The 21,583-nt window shown below is 42.6% G+C and overlaps 2 protein-coding genes and 1 long non-coding RNA gene across 6 annotated transcripts in view; 1 reads left to right on the top strand and 2 right to left on the bottom strand.

The window, feature by feature from the left end:
• Nucleotides 1–803: 803 nt before the first annotated feature.
• On the bottom strand, nucleotides 804–9,237 carry LOC129625470 (uncharacterized). Its single transcript, XR_008701455.1, has 3 exons — nucleotides 8,238–9,237; nucleotides 7,486–7,670; nucleotides 804–1,590 (listed from the first exon to the last, which is right to left on the bottom strand). It is a non-coding gene; the product is annotated as an uncharacterized LOC129625470 (long non-coding RNA).
• A 664-nt stretch (nucleotides 9,238–9,901) lies between these two features.
• Nucleotides 9,902–21,237, top strand: RPP38 (ribonuclease P/MRP subunit p38). 3 transcript variants are annotated; one of them, XM_055543888.1, is made up of 3 exons: nucleotides 9,902–10,401; nucleotides 12,398–12,438; nucleotides 15,703–21,237. In XM_055543888.1, exon 3 carries the CDS (start codon nucleotides 15,714–15,716, stop codon nucleotides 16,560–16,562), a length of 849 nt encoding a protein of 282 aa, XP_055399863.1. In that variant the 5' UTR covers nucleotides 9,902–10,401; nucleotides 12,398–12,438; nucleotides 15,703–15,713; the 3' UTR covers nucleotides 16,563–21,237. The 3 variants fall into 3 exon arrangements, with proteins under 3 accessions (XP_055399863.1, XP_055399861.1, XP_055399862.1); XM_055543886.1 differs by lacking the exon at nucleotides 9,902–10,401 and adding an exon at nucleotides 10,409–10,955; XM_055543887.1 differs by lacking the exon at nucleotides 9,902–10,401 and adding an exon at nucleotides 10,409–10,949.
• The window catches only part of NMT2 (N-myristoyltransferase 2), a 59,418-nt gene continuing 56,207 nt past the window's right edge, over nucleotides 18,373–21,583 (bottom strand). Inside the window, exons 11-12 of one of the 2 annotated variants that reach the window (XM_055543884.1) lie at nucleotides 20,194–20,331; nucleotides 18,373–19,839 (exon numbers count right to left, since the gene is read on the bottom strand). In XM_055543884.1, coding sequence (XP_055399859.1) covers nucleotides 19,819–19,839; nucleotides 20,194–20,331 — 159 coding nt within the window. In that variant the 3' untranslated portion in view covers nucleotides 18,373–19,818. Of the gene's footprint in view, nucleotides 19,840–20,166; nucleotides 20,332–21,583 lie in introns of those variants that run through there. The other variant, XM_055543885.1, reaches the window with a different exon arrangement.

The following is a 21,583-nucleotide window of genomic DNA, read 5'->3' on the forward strand; positions in this document are numbered from 1 at the left end:
CACCTTGTCTGAAGGCATTTGGCTTCAAGGAGGGGAGTCAAACAGAACCACTGAAGGGTTCTGAGTGAGGACTGACATGATCTGACTTTATCTTTTTTTTTTTTTAAGAATCTCTTCTGTTACTATGACTACAAAAAACAACATTGGAAGCAAGAGTCTTACTATAATAATCCAGGGGAGAACTTATGGGTGTCTCCAACTCAGGTGGCAGCAGTGGAGGCAGTGAGATGTTCAGATTCTGCATTTATTTTAAAGGTAAAGTCAACAGGAGTCCCTGATAGATTCTATATTGATATGAAAGAAAGAGAGGAGTCAGGACAGCTCTGAGATGTTTGCCTTGAGTAACTGGAAGGACTATAGGTGGAGTTGGCCTGATGGGGTGGCAAAGATCAGAGAGTCTCTTGGACAGCAGGATCAAATCAGTCAAATCCCAAATGAAATCAACCCTGAATATTCACTGAAAGGACTGTTGCTAAAGCTGAAGCTCCAATACTTCCCCCACCTGATGCAAAGAGCTGACTGATTGGAAAAGACCCTGATGCTGGGAAAGATTGAAGGCCAAAGGAAAAGAGGGTGGCAGAGGATTAGATGGTTGGATAGCATCACTGGTTCAGCAGACAAGAACTTGGGCAAACTCTGGAAGACAGTGAGGGGCAGGGAGGCCTGGCGTGCTGCAGTCCATGGGGTTGCAAACAGTCAGACATGACTCAACAGCTGAACAACAGCAACAAACATCAGAAGCTCCACTGTGGACATGCTGCATTTGAGATATCAGACATCCAAGTGAAAATGTGAAATGGACAGTTAGATATTTAAGTTTCGACTGGGCTAGGTGATTAGATCTGGGACTCAAGGGTTCAACTTCTGAAACTTGAGATAAGATGGCCCTAGAAACTCAATGTGTATGGAGGAGATACGGAAACAGAACTGAAGAGTGAGCCATGGGAAATTTCAACACTAAATGTTTGGGGAGAAGAGCACGAAGAAGACAGAGAAGTGATCACTGAGGTGAGAGAAAAACCAAGAGAATGTAGTGTTGAGAAAGCATCATGAGTGAGAAAGTATGTTTTGTTCTTGTTGTTCAGTCGCCAAGTCAAGTCCAACTCTTTGCAACAGCATGGACTGCAGCATGCCAGGCTTCCCAGTCCCTCACCATCACCTGGAGTTTGCCCAAGTTCATGTCCAAAGTATGTTAGGTTAGATGAAGACTGAGAATTAGCAGTTGGATTTAGGTCATTGTCCAGATCACTGATGACTTGAAGGGAAGTTTTAATGCAGTCGTGGGGGTGGGCATGGGGGGAACAAGCCTGATTAGGGTGGGTTTAAGAGAAATCATGAGAGTTAACATATTAATAGTTTCTTGGGCTCTGCATTTGTTTATCCCCCCACCTACATCACATTGTCTTCATTATTAAAGCCTCCTAATTTTGTTCTTCTTCAGGAAGGCCTGTCCTTGGCACCTTGCTCTTCTGTATAAATTTTAACATCCATGAGTTGAGTTCCATAGAAGATTCTTGAATTTCTCTTGTCATTGCATGGAAATCATAGCACATACAACATGTTAGGGAAGCATCCTCTCGTTTTTGTACTCTGGAAGAAATCAAGTAGAATGGGAAAAAAAATTACAAACAAGAGGTTGCCCAGCCATCAATGATTTGAGCTGACCTTGTTCTTGCTGTCTCCCTCACTGTCCTTGTGGTAAGAGGCCACTTTCAAAACACAAAGAGAACGTGGCCGCTTATCCATCGAGTCTCTAACCTGCAGCCAGAATGAGCGTCCTATAACCCAAACAGCGCCTGCTGCGCGCACATTTCAGTTTCATCCCAGCTCTCTTATGATCAACCCCAAACTCTTTTCGGCACAGTGGTCACTGTAATACTAGTCAGGCCTGCTCAGCAAAACTCGCCCAAGAGATTTTCCCCGGAAGCACCCGTTAGGGGTTCTGATACGTTATTAAACCGCCCTCTCGCAACCCTGGCTCCCCTCCCCCACAAGCACGACAGCAGAGCCGGCGCCGAGATGCGCCGCCAGGCAGTCCGGATGCAAACAGGTGCGGGGGCAACGATTGCCCCACCTCTTGTCTCCCTGCAGGCTTCTGGCCACTTTTTGAAGGTAGAAGATGCAATGATTTTTTTAACGGGGGGGAGTGGAGACAATGCTTTACAAATCCGCAGAAGCGCAGCTCTCCACGGAAAAGGAGCTACGTTGAGAGGCGGCCATGACCGTTTGGACCCCTGTCCTCTTGGCCCCGGCGCCGGGCATTGACAGCAGCGCAGGCCTCCTGCTCAGTTCGCACTGACCGCCCTTTGCTTCCAGCACCTGGCTGAAGCCCTGCACCTTCTCGCTGGGCTCCATGAAGTTCACGGTCTTCAAGCGTCGTGAGCACGACCTGGCCTTCCCACGGTTTTTCTTTCTCACTGCCTGTGCTCCCACTCCATGAGGGGAGCACATACTGTCCCACCCGCCTCATACTGTCAAGATTTCTTTTGATAAAGCCAAAACACAGAAGTTTCAGTATGAACTTGAACTTGAACCTGGTGAAGAAGCCCTTGCTTGTCCTTCGGAAGGAAGGCTGCCATGGCTTATCCTTCAGAGGTTGCCCCGATGGATGGAGCTTCCTTTGGACACAACCTGGAGGCCGCTGGTTCCTTCTGTGGCTCTGCCACTACTTCTGATGTGTGGTTGGAAGACAAGGACACCCTTGGGAGTCTGGGCTAGGGACACATCCCAGCTTCCCTATGGGGCATGGCCCCGAGGCCCTGGGGAGCCGTAATGCGTGGATCTCTATGGAGGCATGGCTTTGTCAGAGAGACTGGGGTGTTGGAAGGGTGCAGACACCTTAGAGCCCTTGACCTTGGCAGGGTTAGGCTGTCTTTGCCCTTTTGCATGGAGGCCTGGCCCGGGCTTGCTCACTCCCAAAGCAGACAATTCCTGCGTTGATTTGTGCTGGAGGCTAAGTGATCTCTTCCCCTCTTTGGCTTTGCCGCTACCCTTCCGCCCTACACTTGGTCCTCTTCAGGTGGCTTATGTTCTGTGTTGCCCCTCTGAGTATTCTTAAAATAGGAATTAGTGGAAGGGGCTGCCAGCTCGCTAACACCTCACTGTTGTGTGTTAGCAGAAACTTCAGGTGGATCCTTGGTGGGCTGCTGTTGATTAGATTCACCAAAGTCTGGGGTTTCGGGGCAATGACGTGGCCCTCCTGCTCGGCTCTCTTGTACCTCAGAAGCACATATATGGCTATCACTTGGTTGTGCTTCCAGCCATCAGTGAGCCTTGGACTTCTTCCCTTTTGTCACACTGGACACCACCATCAGGGTTTCTGGTAGTCAAGAGAGTGGCTCCACATAAGGTTTGGTTCATCTTCACGACCTGTGTTTATTCATGGATCTTTCCTGATGAGCTCTAAAGTACCTTTCTTGCTGGGATTGAGAATGAGAAATTTCTTGAGCAGTTTTTCACATTTCCTGGACATGTGAAAGGGCATATGGTCTATTTCATTAAGTACTGACTCCTGCAGCTCCTTGAAGGCAGGGGCCCATCAAAAGGTAAGGGGTTTGCAGACCAGTGTATATAGGATGATCCTCAGATTCCACACATCTACTGTGGGTCTATCTTATTTGGACTTGGAAGACTTCCAGGGCAGCCTAAAGGGGGATGGCCAATGAAGATATCTAGCTTGTTGCCAAAGGTGAATGTAACGCCAAAGCTATAGTCTTCAAAGTTTTTTTTCATATCAGCATCCAAAAGCAGGTGCTCTGCCTTTAACCCTATGAGCAATGCACTTCTGGTGACAGTGTGTCACTGATGGAATTTGCCAGAACCTCTTTTTCTTACGGATATCCATGAGCCACCAGGTCCTCAAATATGTCTCTTCCATTGAGTAATTCCTCAAGGAAGGCAGAACGGATCGCAACAAATACTGTTTGGGGAGGACTCAAGTCTTTCATGGTTCTTACTCAAGGGACCATCTCTGGAGTCCAGAGGAGTTTGGCTAAGTCTTGTCAGTGATCTACATGACTGCCTCTTTCCTAAGTCAGGATGTACTGAGCCAGCTTTAGCTTGGTCATGTTGCCCGTGGCGATGGTCTTGACTGTCGGTGATTGTCAATATGGTGGTCATCCTCAACAGAAATGTCTGAGAGGCCAGGCGTGTGTTGGACTTACTGCTGACCTGGGAGTCAAGGTGTCTCAAGGTCAACTTAAAATTGAGGAAAGCTGGTCAGAAACTTGACCCAAATCACCTCAAAAGAAAATCATTTCCCAACGCCCTCTGATGAACTGATCTTTATAATGGAACCAAAACATAATGCCAGACATGCCAATAAACAAAACCAAATACTGACAAACCTAAATAAGAGAAAACAAAGTTTGAAAAAGGAAAAAAGTGAGAGAAAAAAAGTAAAGATGAAAATGAAGAAAAGAGTTTTTAAAAAATGAAGGAAAAAAGAACCAAGAAAAAATGGGGAAGTAAAAGTAAAAATTAGTAACAGCCAAAAACCCTGTGTCTACAAGAAACATTGGTCAGAGTTCTGGTCACTGAAAACCAGTTTATTGAGCTAGAAGAACTGAAAAGCAGCCCAGCTCAGGAGTTAGAGGATTGAAATTTTATAATGATGGTCTCTTGTGAGACTGTACCAAGAAATGGGCCCATTTTCTCATTTTGGGGACTCTAGATCACTTTACTCTTTTAAATAAATTATTGAAGCTCCCCTGAGAGTTTTTTGATTAATGGGTTATAGTTATAAACATTTACCTTATTAGAAACTAAATCCTGTAAGTTTTTCATTTTCAGTGGCTTTTTTATCTCTAGCTTAAAAAGTTGTAATAATGTTTGGCTTAGAAGAGCTCATATTGGCTACACACACACACAAAAGTTATATATGAAGCAAACTGCATTTTTCAAAGATTTTCTTTTACACATAGATTAAAATTTTCTACCCATTTTATTTTTTTCCTACTTTGTTACATTTTCTATGATGAGATTCACCTTATTATTTTACTAGTCACTAATCAGAAATATTAGCTTTTCCCATAAATCTAAGTGGTTTTAAATATTACATTAACAATTATGATATGGTTCTCCATTTCTGATATTGGGTTTTGTGTGACTGGCTGAATTTGCTCAAGGTCTGATTGGCCTAAACAGCTGTTGATTATGAATATTCACAAGGAAGGAAGTGAAAAGACCCATACTTGTGTTATTTATTTGAAATAAGTCTATTAGTGCTACCAAATTCATTATAAACAGGTCCATGGGAAGAAAATCAAAACAGGATTCTTAGTACCTTCTGACTAAGCAATGAGGCCAAGTTACTTCTAAACTAGTAAAGTTATAAAGTCAGGGATGTCTTAACACTGAAATGGTGATTATGTCAGGTGACTATGTCACAGGTTAGGTACAGGTGACTGTGTCACAACTTCAGATAAATAATTTTCTACAACAAACATCTTAATATAACTTCCCTGAAACCACAGACAACTAATACATTTCCCAAAGCAAACAACTAAGTAGGCATAGCCAGGAAGATCACGTTTCACATTATTTTAAAATTAATATGTTTGAAAACTTGCAAAAAACTAACCAGGATGATTTCATTGTAACTAGCTTCAGAAAAAGCCTGTGTCTGACAGGAGGCACTTTTACTTTGGTTTAACATTTATTATTATTTTGGGCTTCCCTGGTGGCTCAGATGGTAAAGAATCTGCCTGCAATGCAGGAGACATGGGTTTGATCCCTGGGTTGGGAAGATCTCCTGGAGAAGGGAATGGCTACCCACTCCATTATTCTTGCCTGAAAAATTCCATGGAAAGAAGAGCCTGGCAGGCTATACAGTCCATGGGGTCCCAAAGAGTTGGACATGACTGTTATTTTAAAAGAGTTTTTGAAGTAAATGTTCATGAATACCTTCCAGCGTTTACCCAGTTTAACAAGATGTAATGGCTAGCTCAGGGCTTTATCTTCTCAAGGTACCACTGCCAACAACCTCTCATGAGTTTAATATTCCTCTTTAAACTTGTGTCATTTTTAGGTTTGGTTTCAATGGTAATACATAGACAGGGCTGAATTAAATTATAGCGGCTCATCATTTTGTTTCCACCCTGATCATTTGGTTGCTATATTGCATGTGTTTTATGTATTAGTGTCCAATTAACATATTCTGCAACTGAACTCCACTAAACAAAATGTCTCCCTACTGGAGATATTAATGTATGGGTTCCCCCTAGCAGCCATTTCCCCCTTCATTTTTGTCAATGATCCTACTTTCATTTAATTATGGAGCCATATTATGCTCCATCTCCAAGAGAAGGTTCAAAACTGGTCTCAGCGAGTCTCATTCGACTCACTCACCCCCGCCAGGGACTGGTTTCGGTGTGGGCATACTGTCCAGTGAGCCACAGAAGGAAGTCTGTTAGGGCTTCTTAAGATTTTTCTTTCTGATAGAAAGAAATGCACGAGGGAAACTTCTGCTTCCTGCCACGTGTTTGTGGATTGTGATGATCAGAGCTGTGACCACTAAACTGTGAGCTTGAGAGGACAAGCTTGAGGGCCAATGCCAAGAGTCAGAGGATGGCAAAGGGGAAGGACAGAAAGTCCTTGGGGTTTTGAGGACATGTTGTGTAAGCCAATGAGCCAGTCTTGGAAAAGATCCAGACTTTGAAGACAGATAATAACCACTGACTAACCACTTTCAGTAGGAGGCTTTGTTAACTGCATACTGAAAAGGTCATTGATTTTGTAGCTCATTATGAAAGTTATTCTAGTCATTGATTTTAAAATAACATTATTGTTTATATAACAATTATTATGTATGATACAGTAACCATCACACTGTGATGGTTAATTTTATGTGTCAACTTGACTGGCCTGATTAAACATTATTTCATTATTTCTGGGTGTATCTGTGGGGGTTCTTTGAATCAGGTAGCCAAAGTATTAAAGTTGACTCATTGGAAAAGATCCTGATGCTGGGAAACATTGAAGGCAAAAGGAGAAGAGGGGGGCAGAGGATGAGGTGGTTAGATAGCATCACTGACTTAATGGACATGAATTTGAGCAAACTCCAGGAGATAGTGAAGGACAGGGAAACCTGAAGTCCATAGAGTCACAAAGAGCTGGATACAATTTAGCAACTGAACAAGAACTGTGCTTCTGGAAAAGATTAGCAGTTGAATCAGTGGACTCAGTAAAATATTGGGTTGGCCAAAAAGTTTTTTTGTGTTTTTCCATAACAACTTATGGGGAAAAACTTGAATGAAGTTTTTGGCCAACCCAATAGATTCCCTCTCCCCAGTGGAGGTGAGTACCATCCAATCCACAAACTGCGTTTGCATGCTCAGTCGTGTCCGGCTCTTTTGTGACCCCATGGACTGCAGCCTGCCAAGCTTCTCTGTTCAGGAAGGGCCTGAATAAAACAAAAGTCAGAGGAAGGAGGAATTGCCCCCTTGTTTCTTGCTTCCCTGATTGAGCTGGGACATCCCATCTCACCTTCTCCTGTCCTTGGAATGAGATTTTTAAACTGTCAGCTCCCATGATTATCAGGCCATTGGGTTTAGACTGAAATGACATCACTAGCTTTCCAGGTTTCCAGCTTGCAGACAGCCGACTGTGGAACTTCTCAGGCTCCATAACTCACATCTGTATCTCCACTGGTTCTACTTCTCTGGAGAACTCTAATGCACACACACACAGAGCAAAGATGAGGATGCCACAGAGGGAAAGAAGAGTCTGCTGCTCAATTCTCCTACATTCTTCTATTGACAAAGTTTCCAGCTGGTAACTTTGTTTCAACAAAAAATTGCGGTTAATGACAAAACTTATCGCCAGGTCTCTTAAATGACTCTTACATCATGGCAAGCATATAAACCTAACTGTAGTCCAATTCTAGAATGAATATAAACAGAACACTTTGTTATTCAAAGACAAAATTGAGAGTTCACAGGGTAAAATAACAGTAACAGCTATTATTAAAAAGTAAACTGATTAGTATAAGATACTAAATATATGTTAAAGTGATAACTTGAAAACTATGTTTGGGAAATATAGGGGAAAATGCTATATGAAAAGAAAATCAGAACATGAAATTTATATTATTTTAACAATGTAAGTGCACACTTAAATGTGAAATTAGAAGGAAACACTGAAAGGAAACGAGTTTTGAGGTAATTGGGTCATGGGAAAATTGTTTTAAAAACTTTTTTGTTGCAGTGTTTGTATGATACAAATGGGAGAGAAATTACCTTCGAAATGCAGTCATTCATTTTAGCAACATTCTTGTGGAAATTTTATTGCTTAGTCTTCAAACAGAACAAGGCACTAAAATCATAGAGGCTTAATTTTTAGTAACCTATTATCTCTGAATTCAGGTTGCTACTGGATCCATCAGTTCTATTTATGAAGCACTCTGTATGTATCAGGCACTGTGCTAAGCATTTTGAGTAGATTATTTCTTCTAATCCTCAAAACAGGTACTATTTTTATCACTTCATAGACAGGGTTAATTAGTTTGCTTTAGAGTCATGTGATGATGAGATTAAGATCTTGACCTTAGCTGGTCTTGATCCAGAGTCATGGATATAGTGGCTGCAAATCTTTATAGAGTAAATATAAACTGAAATGATACTCAAGCTATAAATCTAAAACCTTAGGGGGACAAAAACTTACACATATTTCCTTCCCATTACTTTAGCATTTCAATCTGATGTGTTTCTGTCATACAGCTTAAAAGCTAGATCTGAGACTTTATTATTTTCTTTAATTTAAAAATATTTATTGGAATACTTTTTTAAAAAGACTCATAATACTTCATTCTTTTAAAATTATAATTACCTTCCACTTTGATTGAATAATTTCTCATCTTTTTATCCAAAAATTTCTACTGAGAGTTTTAAAACTTTTATTTGGTGGCACTACTTAACATGTGATTTACCCTCATCATTATTTAATCTTTGAGATGATACATTATAATTTTTAAATCAGTGTGAGTTCATTGAAGGTTTGAGAGCCACTCTGTAGGACTAAGTCATTAACCTGCAATTTTACAGTAGATAAAGTACTGTTTTCATTACTTTGAAAAAAAAATAATAACGTTGTGATTGGCTCTTACATTTAACATTTTAATATCAGCTTGTCACCATTAAATATAACTGATTACATTGACCACATAAGAAGCCAGAAAAAAATCACTGCGTCACAAGTTAAGCTAATTCAATTTAAATTTAACAAAGATAGCCATAATCAGCAATTTACCAAATCAAAAGCCAGGGTTAAGTTATATTCAAAACCAGCAATTTGGGGGACTTCCCTGGTGGTCCAGTGGTTAAGACTCCAGCTTCTAATGCAGGGGATGCAGGTTCAGTCCCTGGCAAGGGAACCAAGATCTCTCATGCCCTGTGGCTCAGCCGAAGAAGAAGAAAAAGAAAGGTTTATTAATGTTTTTCAAGGGTTGAATGATTTATGAAGGTTATAACCTAACACAGTACTGAGTCTACAAACAGGTCCTGTTTCACGTGGCCTGCCTTAGGGTCTAGTGTCACAGCTTTTACCAAGCGTAGTAGAAAGTCTAGCTGCCACCGAAGATTTTAAGTATTATATTAAAAAATCATGAGACATGAACTTCTTGCCTTCCAGTGCCCAAAACGCCCATCTTGTTTCTAGTGAATACGGCGACAGACATGATAGAAACAGGTTAGAGCTGAATGAGGACATTCAGTGACATTTCAAGAATAGAGGGATTCTGTTGGGCAATGAGAGGTTGCTGCTCAAAATTGTGATCTGAGATTGCTTTACAACTGCATGTTTACAGTTCATCGTGATGATCTGTTACTATTCATTTTACGAAACAAAAGCCTGTTACACTCAAACTCCTAACTTTGTTTTTTCTTTATTTTTCTAATTGATTAAAAAATTAGTCACACTGTACTTTACCCCGCGTAACCTGCAATACTCTGACCACACGCACAGCTCCTTGTTTCGTTTACCTTACGGCCAGTCGGGTACTACGTAGGTGAGGAACATTGAAGCTATACAGACCAAAGATGCGAAACAAAACGAGCGGTGAAGCGATTGAGAAAAAGAGGAAAATATTTAGAAGAGGAATAAAAGTGCTAAGTTAGACTGGAAAGGGAAAAGAAAGGGTGTGAGGAGGGAGGAGGCTTATTAGGTTAGAAGCAAACTATGGTCTCGGTCTTGACAAGAGTAAATCAACAGATTCAGATCCCTGATCTTGAAAATGTTCTTCAGCTGTCTTACAATCGTCTGACTTCCCAGAGACTCCATTCCTAACCATCCAAGCCTCCACTGGCTGGGGTAGTCACAGTATTTGGAATTCTCTGAACTGCTCTCACAGAATTCAAGATAGCCTTTATTCTTTCCGGAGGCTCAAGATCGTCTACATCGTTGCCTGTAAGTGCATAGTTTCCTCACCACCTTCCCGTCTCCCATTTATCTTTATTTCTTTATTTCCACATTGCCGGGGATTCGGCAGAGACTCGGTGAAGGGGGCACTGGTTTAGCGTCTCTTTGGTAAGCCGAAAACAGAAAAGCGAGAGGGGCTCAGAACCAGGCGCTGAAAGGCAGAAATTGGGTTAGAAAGGAGCGGCGACTGGAGAGAGAACTAGCCTCTGGAGTCTAACCGGTACACTGGTTCTCAGGACAGACTGCAGACAGCGGGCTGCCCGTTACCAGGCAACTGGAGATCTCGCGAGACACACCTTGCGCCTGCGCACTGCCACTGGAGGGCCTTTCCCAAAGCCTCCGCCCAGCTCCTAAAGTCCTGAACTCTGTCGCGACGGCCTGGGCCGACTTTCCGGTTTGGGAGTGGTCGGATGCAGCAGAAAGAAAACTGTTGTCTGAGCGGTTCCATCCCCCGCCCCACCGCATTGGAAGGCAGAGGCCGGGCAAGGAGCGCGCTCTGCGCACGCGCAGCGCGGCCACGTGGAGCCGGCGCGGAGGTAAAAGTGAGTGGAGGGCTCTGCGCTGGGATCTGAGAGCCGGAGGGGTCGCTCTGGTTGGGATCGAACCGGCGACTCGGCCAGGCGCGCGCAAAGTTTTCTGGGCTCCGCATCCCTAGGGCTTCCCCTTACCTGCGTGTTTTCCTGCGTCCCGGCCCGGGCTCAGGCTCTGCTCTATTTGGAGTTGAGCGTCTTTTGGATACGAGAAGCAATCAGACAAAGCCCCACCCGGCCCTTCTGTTCTCCGCAGCCTAGAAGTGGAGGCCGACAAGAAAATAACTCCAGTAGTGTGTGCTGAATAGTAGGTCGGCACTACATAGACGGCAGAGAGAGAGAGAGATGACCTCGGGGATCGGTTACCAGATCCGGAAACCGAGAGTCCTCCCTGAGTCGTCTCTCTGCTTCACTCCCAGTTGATCACTAAGTCGGGCGGATTGTACCTCCTGTTTAAACTAGCATGTGTTTCCGTCCATCGGCAACTCTAGTGAAGGTCACTGTCATGTCTTCCCAGGACTATTCTGAGTCCTCTTTGCTGCTTCCAGTCTTGGTAAAGATTCCTCCTGGCTCGAGTCCACCAAGATCTTTGTATGACGTCTTTTTAGCTGTGCCATTTCTCTGCTTTGAACAGCCGCTCCCACTGTAAGGGTTGCAGCAGTCTTCACCATCTGGTCCAGTATTTCTCTACTCTCTCTAACATCCATGCCCCAGCAACACTGACATTATTTCCTTTATGCAGTTCCCTGGGGTGCCCTTCCCGAATAGGTACTCCTTTTGGTGGGGATTCTTTAGATGTGGGTTAAAAGGTCACTTCCAAGGTGGTTCAGTGGCTGACACTCCTGTTCTCCCAACGCATGAGACCCCTGTTGTAATGCTGCTCAGAGAACTAGATCCTATATGCTGCAACTAAGACCCAGTGCAGCCAAATAAATAAATATATGGTCACCTGCTGGAGGCCCTTCTTGACCCCCTCAATTTTGTCAGGCCTTAGGGCCCTGACCTTGAAGGGCATCACATGCTTTGCTGATGAGTCTCTCTCATAGACATTAAGCCCAGTGAGTTCAGTAGCTGTTTTTAATTCATGATCTTTCTGTCTTGGTGCATTGCGTATAGTCCACAAATACTTGTTCAAGTAAGACAGGTGGTGGGGGTGCTGAGGGTGGGACTCATTTTCCAGGCAGAAGGAATGGGTATAAGGCCATGGAAGGCCGGACTGGTGGCCTTGGTAAATAGTAAGTGGTTCAGTGGTGGGGCATAAGAAGAAAGGCTGATGGGGAGATGGATGTCACCTTAATAAGTTTCCACTTGATCTTTGGGGCAGAAGCCTCCAGAGGCACCTCAGCAGGCCCTTCCTAATTTTTTCCTCCTCCAACGCTGTTACTTGTTCCCACTTTAGTTCTGGATTATATCCCATGAGATTCTACTTATCTGGCTCTGGTCTTCCCCTCTAGATTCTGAAGACAGGAGGAGCTAATGCCCAGAGCTTCTAACTGTAAGTACTAACTTCCTGTAGTTTGGGGGGATTTTGGTCATGCAGCTTGTGGGATCTTAGTTCCCCAGCCAGGTATCAAAGCTTTGCCCCTTGCAGTGAAAGCACAAAGTCTTAATCACTGGACCGCTGGGGATGTCCCTCCCTGTTGTTTGAATGTGGAGGCACCTGAACTGTAGCTTGTGTGCAGCAAAATTTCTGTTAGATCACCGTATTTGCTCCATGGTCACCTAATTCCCTCTTCCTGACCACCTTCAACCTGGTGCCAGCCTCTGCCAGTCACGTCACTGGATTTGGATGAGCAATCTCCAGTTTGCAGAGCTGGAGGGGAGGAGCTGACTCCGATGACTGGCATGCGCAGGTCTGCTCTGGAAGGAAGTTTAGGACGCAGACACCGAGTGGCAGTGGGCGCCACTGACAGGAACAGTTCAGTTCAGTTCAGTCCAGTCGCTCAGTCATGTCCCACTCTTTGCGATCCCATGGGCTGCATGCAGCTCGCCAGGCCTCCCTGTCCATCACCAACTCCCGGAGTTTACTCAAACTCGTGTCCATTGAGTCAGTGATGCCATCCAACCATTTCATCCTGTCGTCCCCTTCTCCTCTTGCCTTCAATCTTTCCCCACATCAGGGTCTTTTCCAATGAGTCAGCTCTTTGCATCAGGTGGCCAAAGTATTGGAGTTTCAGCTTAAGCATCAGTCCTTCCAATGAATATTCAGGACTGATTTCCTTTAGGATTGACTGGTTGGATCTCCTTGCAGTTCAAGGGACTCTCAAGTCTTCTCCAACACCACAGTTCAAAATCATCAGTTTTTCAGTGCTCAGCTTTCTTTATAGTCCAGCTCTCACATCCATACATGACTACTGGAAAAACCATAGCTTTGACTAGACAGACCTTTGTTGGCCAAGTAATGTCTCTGCTTTTTAATATGCTGTCTAGGTTGGTCATAGCGTTTCTTCCAAGGAGCAAGCGTCTTTTAATTTCATGGCTGCAGTGATTTTGGAGCCCCCCAAAATAAAGTCTGTCACTGTTTCCACTGTTTCCCCATCTATTTGCCATGAAGTGACAGGACCGGATGCCATGATCTAAGTTTTCTGAATGTTGAGTTTTAAGCCAACTTTTTCACTCTCTTCTTTCACTTTCATCAAGAGGCTCTTTAGTTCTTCGCTTTCTGCCATAAGGGTGGTGTCATCTGTATATCTGAAGTTATTGATATTTTTCCCAACAATATTGATTCCAGCTTGTGTTTTATCCAGCCCAGCATTTCTCATGATGTACTCTGCATATAAGTTAAATAAGCAGGATGACAATATACAGCCTTGACGTACTCCTTTGCCTATTTGGGACCAATCTGTTATTCCATGTCCAGTTCTAACTGTTGCTTCCTGACCTGCATACAGATTTCTCAAGAGGCAGGTCAGGTTGTCTGGTATTCCCATCTCTTGAAGAATTTTCTGGAGTTTGTTGTGATCCACACAGTCAAAGGCTTTGGCATAGTCAATAAAGCAGTAGATATTTTTCTGGAACTCTCTTGCTTTTTTGATGATCCAGTGGATGTTGGCAATTTGATCTCTGGTTCCTCTGCCTTTTCTAAACCTAGCTTGAACATCTTGGAAGTTCACGGTTCATGTACTGACAGGAACAAGGTAGCTTTCACTCCAGGGAGCTGAATTCTGGTTTTCTGTGAGGTGACGTAGGAGGAACTTCAGAGGCCAGTAGGCGTCAGGAGACCCTGTCTCAGGGATGTCAAGTGCAGAAAGGCACCCATCCTGCAGCAATGGTTCCCAATCCCAGTTCTGTATCAGAGTCACCTGGGCAACCTTTTGACAAGTAAAGGAGCCCTGCCGTATTCTCAGGGATTTCGATTCAGTAGACCTAGGGTAAGGACCAACCATCTATATACTTTAAAAAGTCACAGCTTATTTTTGAGATGCAGCCAGGATTGAAAGAGCATAGAATTTGGATATTCAGGGTATTTAACCTGAGTCTGTTTCTTCCTCCACTCATGGACTTTTGTGAGAATCAAATATTTCTTGGAGAAAGTGCCTTACTTGTTCTGACTTCCTCCTCAGCATTGGCAGCCAGGCTCTTAAGGTGTTTATTGGAGGGGAATTTATCCTTAATCTTGCCTGGGCCACTTGTGGGTGGGGGTCATCTGTGGGATGAATGACCTCACATGAGGAGAAATCTGGAATGAGAAAATCTGGTTACCTGAAAACAGGGACAGTCCCAAACTCCAGACTTCTCTGGCTCATTTACCTTCTTTCAGTTTTGCAACATGGGTCCCTATGGTTCCCAGGTGAGCCCAGGAAGTGAGGAAGAATACAGAAGAGAAGAACGTGCAGTTGCCTCCAGATGGGATTATCAGGAGATGCTCCTGAGAACAGTGATCTATAACATTTTGCTAGCAATCATCCCTCTGTTTTGCCTTAACAGATTAGTATCCTTAAATTTCATTACAAAATTCCCATTGTTTTCATCACACTGTCAGCCAGAGGAACAGCCTGCTTGGACTTACCAGAGGAAGGGGGAATCTGTGTATCCGTGTTTTATGAAGGACAAAGAACTTAGGGTCCAGGGAGGGGAGGAGGACTCACAAAAGGGCACAGAATGAATCATTCAGATTTTCAGTCATGTGCATATATTATGGTCCCAGTTCTTTAAAAATCACACCTGGTTAATGGCAGAGGCTTCCAGGGCCCTCAGAGATTCTGTGCTGAGGGCAGAGGGATTTGGGGACCCACAGAGGTGGTCATAGGAACTTGTTCAAGGCTGAATCCCAATGCCTATGACTTGGAGTAGAGGTGCTCAGTATTTGCTGAATGGATAAATAGAAGCCTAAGTGGAAAGCAATCTAGAAAATGGTCAGAAATCTATCAGACTAATAACAGAGGTCCTGAAGAAGATAAATAATTACGACAAGTAGCAAAATTGGAACATTTTCAATAAAGGAAACATAGAATTTCACTGTGATTGCAGTAAGGCAAAACATTCATAAATTGCCTGTATATGAATGAAGACTAAGTCACAGGAAAAAATGGGGAAAATAAATGACTTAAAAGAGAGATTAGGTGTATGGTCACATATATACATATATATATAATTATTTACATAAATATATATGTATATATGTAAGTATATACATGTCCTATGTAAGTAGGCTTGCTCTAGCCTTTCAAAAATCAGAAGGAGCACAACCAAGATATCCTTAAGACACGCATGTCTAGTTAACACGAATTTTCCTTTGCCATTTTGCTCCCCTTTGAAGGATTTTTCAGTATGGCTGCAGCCCCACAGGCACCAGGGAGGGGCTCTGTGCGGAAGACGAGACCTCTACCTGTGAAGACATCACTGAACAACCCGTACAGCATCTGCTGGGGCGTCCTGGATAGGGAGGACGTGCACTTCATACTGCAGACCCTGGAGGACAGAATTCAGTCTCTAGGGCTTCAGAAGATTGAGGATAGGAAGAGAAAGAAAAAGCAGCCCCCTTTGAAAAAACAAAGTGGAGACACGAGCAGCATAGACGTGGACACTGGTGAGGATCTGAAGAAAGAAAAGCCCAAAGGTGATGCCCAGGTGTCAGGGTGGACCCCGGCTGACGTCAGGAAGCAGCTTGCTATCGGCATCAACGAGGTCACCAGAGCACTAGAGAGGAATGAGCTGCTCTTGGCCTTGGCGTGTAAGTCTGCCAAGCCAGCCATCGTGACCTCACACCTGGTGCAGCTGAGTGTCAGCAGAGGTGTCCCCGCCTGCCAGGTTCCCCGGCTCAGCGAGAGGCTCGCACCTGCCCTGGGCTTAAAATGCATCCTGGCCTTGGGGTTCAAGAGGAACACTACTGCCTTTGGGGAGGAACTGAGGGCCATCCTCCCCAGAGTCCCCCGTCTGAATGTGGCATGGCTCCAGGATGCACTCGAAGACCCCGGGGAGAACCTGCAGACAGAATCTTTGGAAAGCCAAGATGAAGAGATTCTGGACACTTCCTTTGAAGACCTCTCTAAACCCAAGAGAAAGCTTGCTGAGGGTCAGCAGCCTGTAGTGTTACAACCTCTGAAGATAAAAAAACTGATTCCAAACCCCAATAAGATAAGGAAACCACTCAAAAGTAAGAGAACAGCTTCAAAGTAATCTTGCATAAGCCTGTCACTTGATACAGCTATAAAAAACACCTCGTTAAGAAGCCTAGAAATGAATAAAATGACTTTTACATATTTTCTTGGGACTCTTTAGTGTCATTCCTTTCACATGTGTAAGATTTTCTGTGACTGTAGAATACAGATATGCTGAAGCTTAAAGTGCAGAGACTATTCAGAAGTGTGAATATCAAAACGAAGCTTTACTGAAATGAAGGTCCAGGCTGGCATAAATTCACTTTTTAAAAAGCTGGTATAGTGCTTGTGAGCAAGAACATCTGTATCCTGCAACACTGAACATCTTTCCATCCAAACTTGGAAAACCTGCCACACAAACACGGTTCCAGTTGTGGGGTGGGGTGGTGGGGGAGATGAGGCTAGACTGCAGGTGCACCATCCGTGTAGGGGAAAGATACTAAATGCCAAGCAATACACTGTTCTCAGAAGTAATACGTTATTAATTTTTACTGTCAGTTTGCCTTTCTTTGTAGGTAGGTATGGGCTTGGGAGAAAGGCTAAACATAGAAAATGCCAGGTAAGCTATTTTGACTAGAATTCACCACTTTATTTGGTTAACTTACTTCCTTGGAATTTTATTATTATTTTCTCCCCTTGGAACTTTAACATGTATAAAAAGTATGATGGAAAAAGGTGAAACGAGGCAGGAAGAGAATAGAAAAGTAAACAGAGGAGGGTGTATGCTCCGATGTGGGTCTGTCGTGACAGGGTCATTTGTGTTAGTATGTGGAGCATAATTGATGCTCTGAGTGAAAGCATCGCTATTTATAGTGTTGTTGTTTGGAAAAGGTATTTTCTGTAATTTACAGGGAAGGAATTGGGTTAAAGTTTATTTTTAGCCTAAATTCTGGTTGATCTGTGGATTATGCCACCTATTTCTTAAATCGACTGAATGTCATCTTGACCAAAAAGGTGGGGGGGCAAGGATATGTCATGGACTAGAGCATTTCCATTGCTGACAAAGGACACGGGATAGTGTGGTTTCTTGAATCTATGACTCTATACATTGAAATTTGGTTCTATAATAACAGCTATTTTATAAACATGAGCTGTTTTACTGATTTTCTATTTTAAAATGCTCATTGGTAACATGTTTACATTATAAAGAGATGGATGTGCTAGTCATTTATTAAATACTGAATTTAAAATGAGTAAAAGAATATGAACCCTATAACAACAACTATGTAAGTGAATAGAGTAACTGCCACAGTTCCATCATGAGGTGAGCCTGTACAAAATTTATGAGTGGCAATCAAGCGATTTTTTGAAAACCTACTTCGTATAAGACTGCCATAAAAATGAGTGGGACATGATTCTCAACTGGAACCTCCTGTGCAGATTAAGTTAAAAATCTCATTTACTTAATTCTGGTGTTTCAGTGAATTGGTTCACTTTTGCTTCTGAAGCCATCCTGCTCCTGTTAGGAAAAAAATGGTAGCGCAGTTGGCTTTGAGTCATCGTATATGAGAAATCTAATCTTGTGCCTTCAAGAAGGAAAACAGCACTTGTCCTCAATTAGGAAGGACTTAGGGGGCCCACGCGCACCCCCTAGTGGAGGTCCCAGGGCATCACAGCTGTGAGCTGGCCTTTAAGATGAGCAGAAGCTTCGGAAATTTGCTCTCAGCTCCTTAGGGGAAATCAGGGGCAACAGAATTTGTTTCTGTAAAGGGCCAGGCTGTAAATGTGTTAGGCCTTTGGGTTCATAGTCTCTGTCAGAACAGTTCTTAACTCTGTATTTTGTAGAGTAAGGCACCCACACACAGGCAACACAAATGAATGACCATGGCCATGTTCCCACAACACTTTATTTATGGATGCTGACATCTGAATGTCCTGTAATTTTTGAGTCACAAAATGTTATTCTTTTGTCTTTTTTTTCCTCCTCAACCATTCAAAAAAATATAAACACCACTCTTAGCTCCTGGGCTGTACAGAAGAAGGCGATGGGCTGAGTTTAGTTCACGGGCCACAGGTTGCCAGCTCCTGCCTGGTATAAGTAAGGTATGATTGTTTCCTTTGACCACGTATAACATGAAGGAAGGCCATCCTGTTGTCTAAGGGAACTGGATGTTTATGGACCGAATGGCCGAGGCACTGGTACGTAAAGGCAGGAAGTATCTACTTTGTGGTATTTGACTCAAGGCCAGTTGAGGTGGCCTCATCCACCATCTTTTCCCCTTGGACTGTTGGCAATATATATACGTATTTATGCACACTGAGAAGTTTTTCAAATCCTAGATAAAAACACCATCAGTAACAAAACTATGAGACTTATTTACAAATAAGACATCTTCCTAGGGCGGGACAGCTTTCATGGTAAGTTAGAGTCAGCGTAGAGGAATATGTGCAATTCTGCATAAGTAATAAAAAACATTCAAACTCTCAGTGTCCTGATGGCACTAATGAACTCCTCTGGGCATGTCTTCTGACTTGCGGGCTTTGATGTCCTTTTCCTCACATATCCTGGCTGTTGCTGAGAAGAATGAGAATCTGTGCAGGAGCAGAACTCTACTTTGGCGGGGGTGTACACTCTTCAGAGAGCACACTTCATGTCTGCCCCAAACCTTGCTTTGGAACCAATCCATCGTCCTGCTGGAGATCAAAGTACAATTTGTGTGTTTACTGATTTGGCAACTTCGCTTCTTGAGAAATAAGAGTCCCAGGACATTTTTATCTTGCTCTTCACTTTCACACCCACTGCGTGTCACTGAGTTACAAAAGGGCTGGTTCCGATGAGATCGTGTATGGTGATATAAGTAAACACTTTCTGAGTGGCTCCCTCATTCTGCTACGTGGATCCACAGACCATCACTTCATAAACAGAAATGCCGCAGTTTATCTCCACACAGTGGCAAAGATTTTCTTACACAATTCTGTGATTTCTGTTCAGTTCATAGAGAAGCAGTCCCTTTTCTAGAGAGAGGAAGAAACCCCTTCCTCTTCATCAGGAGACAGCCAGAAGGCTGAGAACCAGAGGAATATGCTCTGTACCCTCTGCATCCCTCCTACAAACAGGTCAACAGTGGAAAAAAAGGATGGATGTTAATGTCAGCTAGAAATGTGTTCTACATGTGTGGTCACAAATGGATGCTTTTCCATCTCTTCTGTTACTGACACTTCGATGTCACTTAAGTTGTGCTTTTATTCTTCTTTGGAATGGCAGTTCCAGGAATCTTTAGGGTATTAATGAATGATGATGTCAGAGTTCTAGAAATATCAATAGAAATATCCATCTACTGTAATACGAGTCCAACCTAAAGGGAGGGAAGAGATGGAATAGTAAACACAAGTGAGAAAGAAAAATTAAATCAATGTAGTACAACATATGTATATTTTTATTTTATTTTTTATTATTTAATTTTTTTTTTTTTTTGCCATGTGGCATGTGGGATCCTAGTTCCCCGACCAAGGATTGAACCTCTGCCTTTTGCTGTGGAAGTGCAGAGCCTTAACCACTGGACTGCTAGGGAAGTCCCATAGATATATATTTTTAAAAAGCTACTAAAAAGAAAAAAACTAAAAACCTCTCAGCACTCTGACAAGAAGCAAGTATGGGGTTTTGTAGGTTAAGTTTATCAAGTCTACAAAGACTCATCAACTTCACTCACCTTTTCAGACTCTGTCCCTGGACACCTCCAGTTGTACAAGTAATACTGTAAATTGCCATCGCCTATGCCAAACTTGAGTTTTTCCAAGAATGTCTTATTTTCCATCAAATCTAGTGCATTGAATACATCAAATCCTTTCTGTCAATGTAAAATTTTTTTTAAAATGTTAAAGTATTAAAGGTTTGAAGTATTTTGTATATGATGTATTTCAGTATAACATTTCATTCTCCTACTAGTAGCCTGAATTGAATATGCATTTATAATGAGGTTTAATGTCTGTAATATATGCTATGCATTAATAATTCAGTTCACAACTATCCTATTAAACTAGCAAGTGGTGAATATGATGGAATCAACAAGATTATCTAGAAATGCTGAATCAAAAAATACAGTCTGATGGCTAACAGTGACAAAAAATATTACGGTTTCAAGAAATATTTTGCCCCAGTTTTTGAAGGAAACAGTTGTCTAAATGGCCCCAAAACCAGAACTGTTAGTAACCGGCCTTTCTAAGTTCTGACTTACCTGAACCTACAGCCAAGAAACCAAACCTGGGAAGACTTGAAATTGTGTATTTGTCTTGGCCTAATACTGGGAAATAAATTTAGTAACATTTTTATAGTAAAAACAGAATTAAAAAATACTAGTTAATACTATGCAAAATGTGACACGGATGAGTACCTGCATTTCTGTTTCTCAGGGGTTTTACTTTAAATAATTTATTACTGGCCTTTTGTGGGGAGGTAGTTGAAAATGAGCTACAAGATCAAAGAATCAAAGGCAAATGCTGATTTTGGGGTCTGCTTCTAATAGATTAAAAAAAAATGTTTCCAATGATCAAATACTAGAAGGATACAAGGAAAACACTTCTGATGTGTAGCTCCCGATTTCTCATAGGCAATATTTTCTCATTCAGTACTTGTATCAAAACATTTACATCAGCTGATTTCTGTTAACTTTTAAAAGAAAATGTTTTATTTGTAGCACGAATTTAACAATCATCCTAACTACTATACTGAGGAAGTAAAAAATAATGCAAATCCATTAAGGCATATTTTGAATTTAATTCTTTTCGTTTTAAATCCCCGTAATAATTTTATTAATTAAACTTAATTTCAAAATTCACAGACGAAATAAAAAAACTTGCTGTTGCCAGTTATTCACTGTAACACAACATTCACATTTTCCCCATACAGGCAGGTCTCATTTTATTGTGTGTCACAGATTCTGTGTTTTTTACAAATTGATGGTCTGTGGCCACCCCGCATTAAGCAAGTCTGTCAGGGTCATTTTTCCAACTGCATTTGCTCACTTCCTGTCTCTGTTCCGTTCTGGTAATTCTTGTAATACTTCAAACTCTTTCATTATTATTATAGTTGTTACAGTGATC

The sequence above is a fragment of the Bubalus kerabau genome, chromosome 13 (assembly GCF_029407905.1).
Source record: "Bubalus kerabau isolate K-KA32 ecotype Philippines breed swamp buffalo chromosome 13, PCC_UOA_SB_1v2, whole genome shotgun sequence".
Lineage (NCBI taxonomy): Eukaryota > Metazoa > Chordata > Mammalia > Artiodactyla > Bovidae > Bubalus > Bubalus kerabau.

Excerpts from the sequence above, each read along its gene's own strand:
- RPP38 (XM_055543888.1), top strand. The coding sequence starts at position 15,714 with ATGGCTGCAGCCCCACAGGCACCAGGGAGGGGCTCTGTGCGGAAGACG.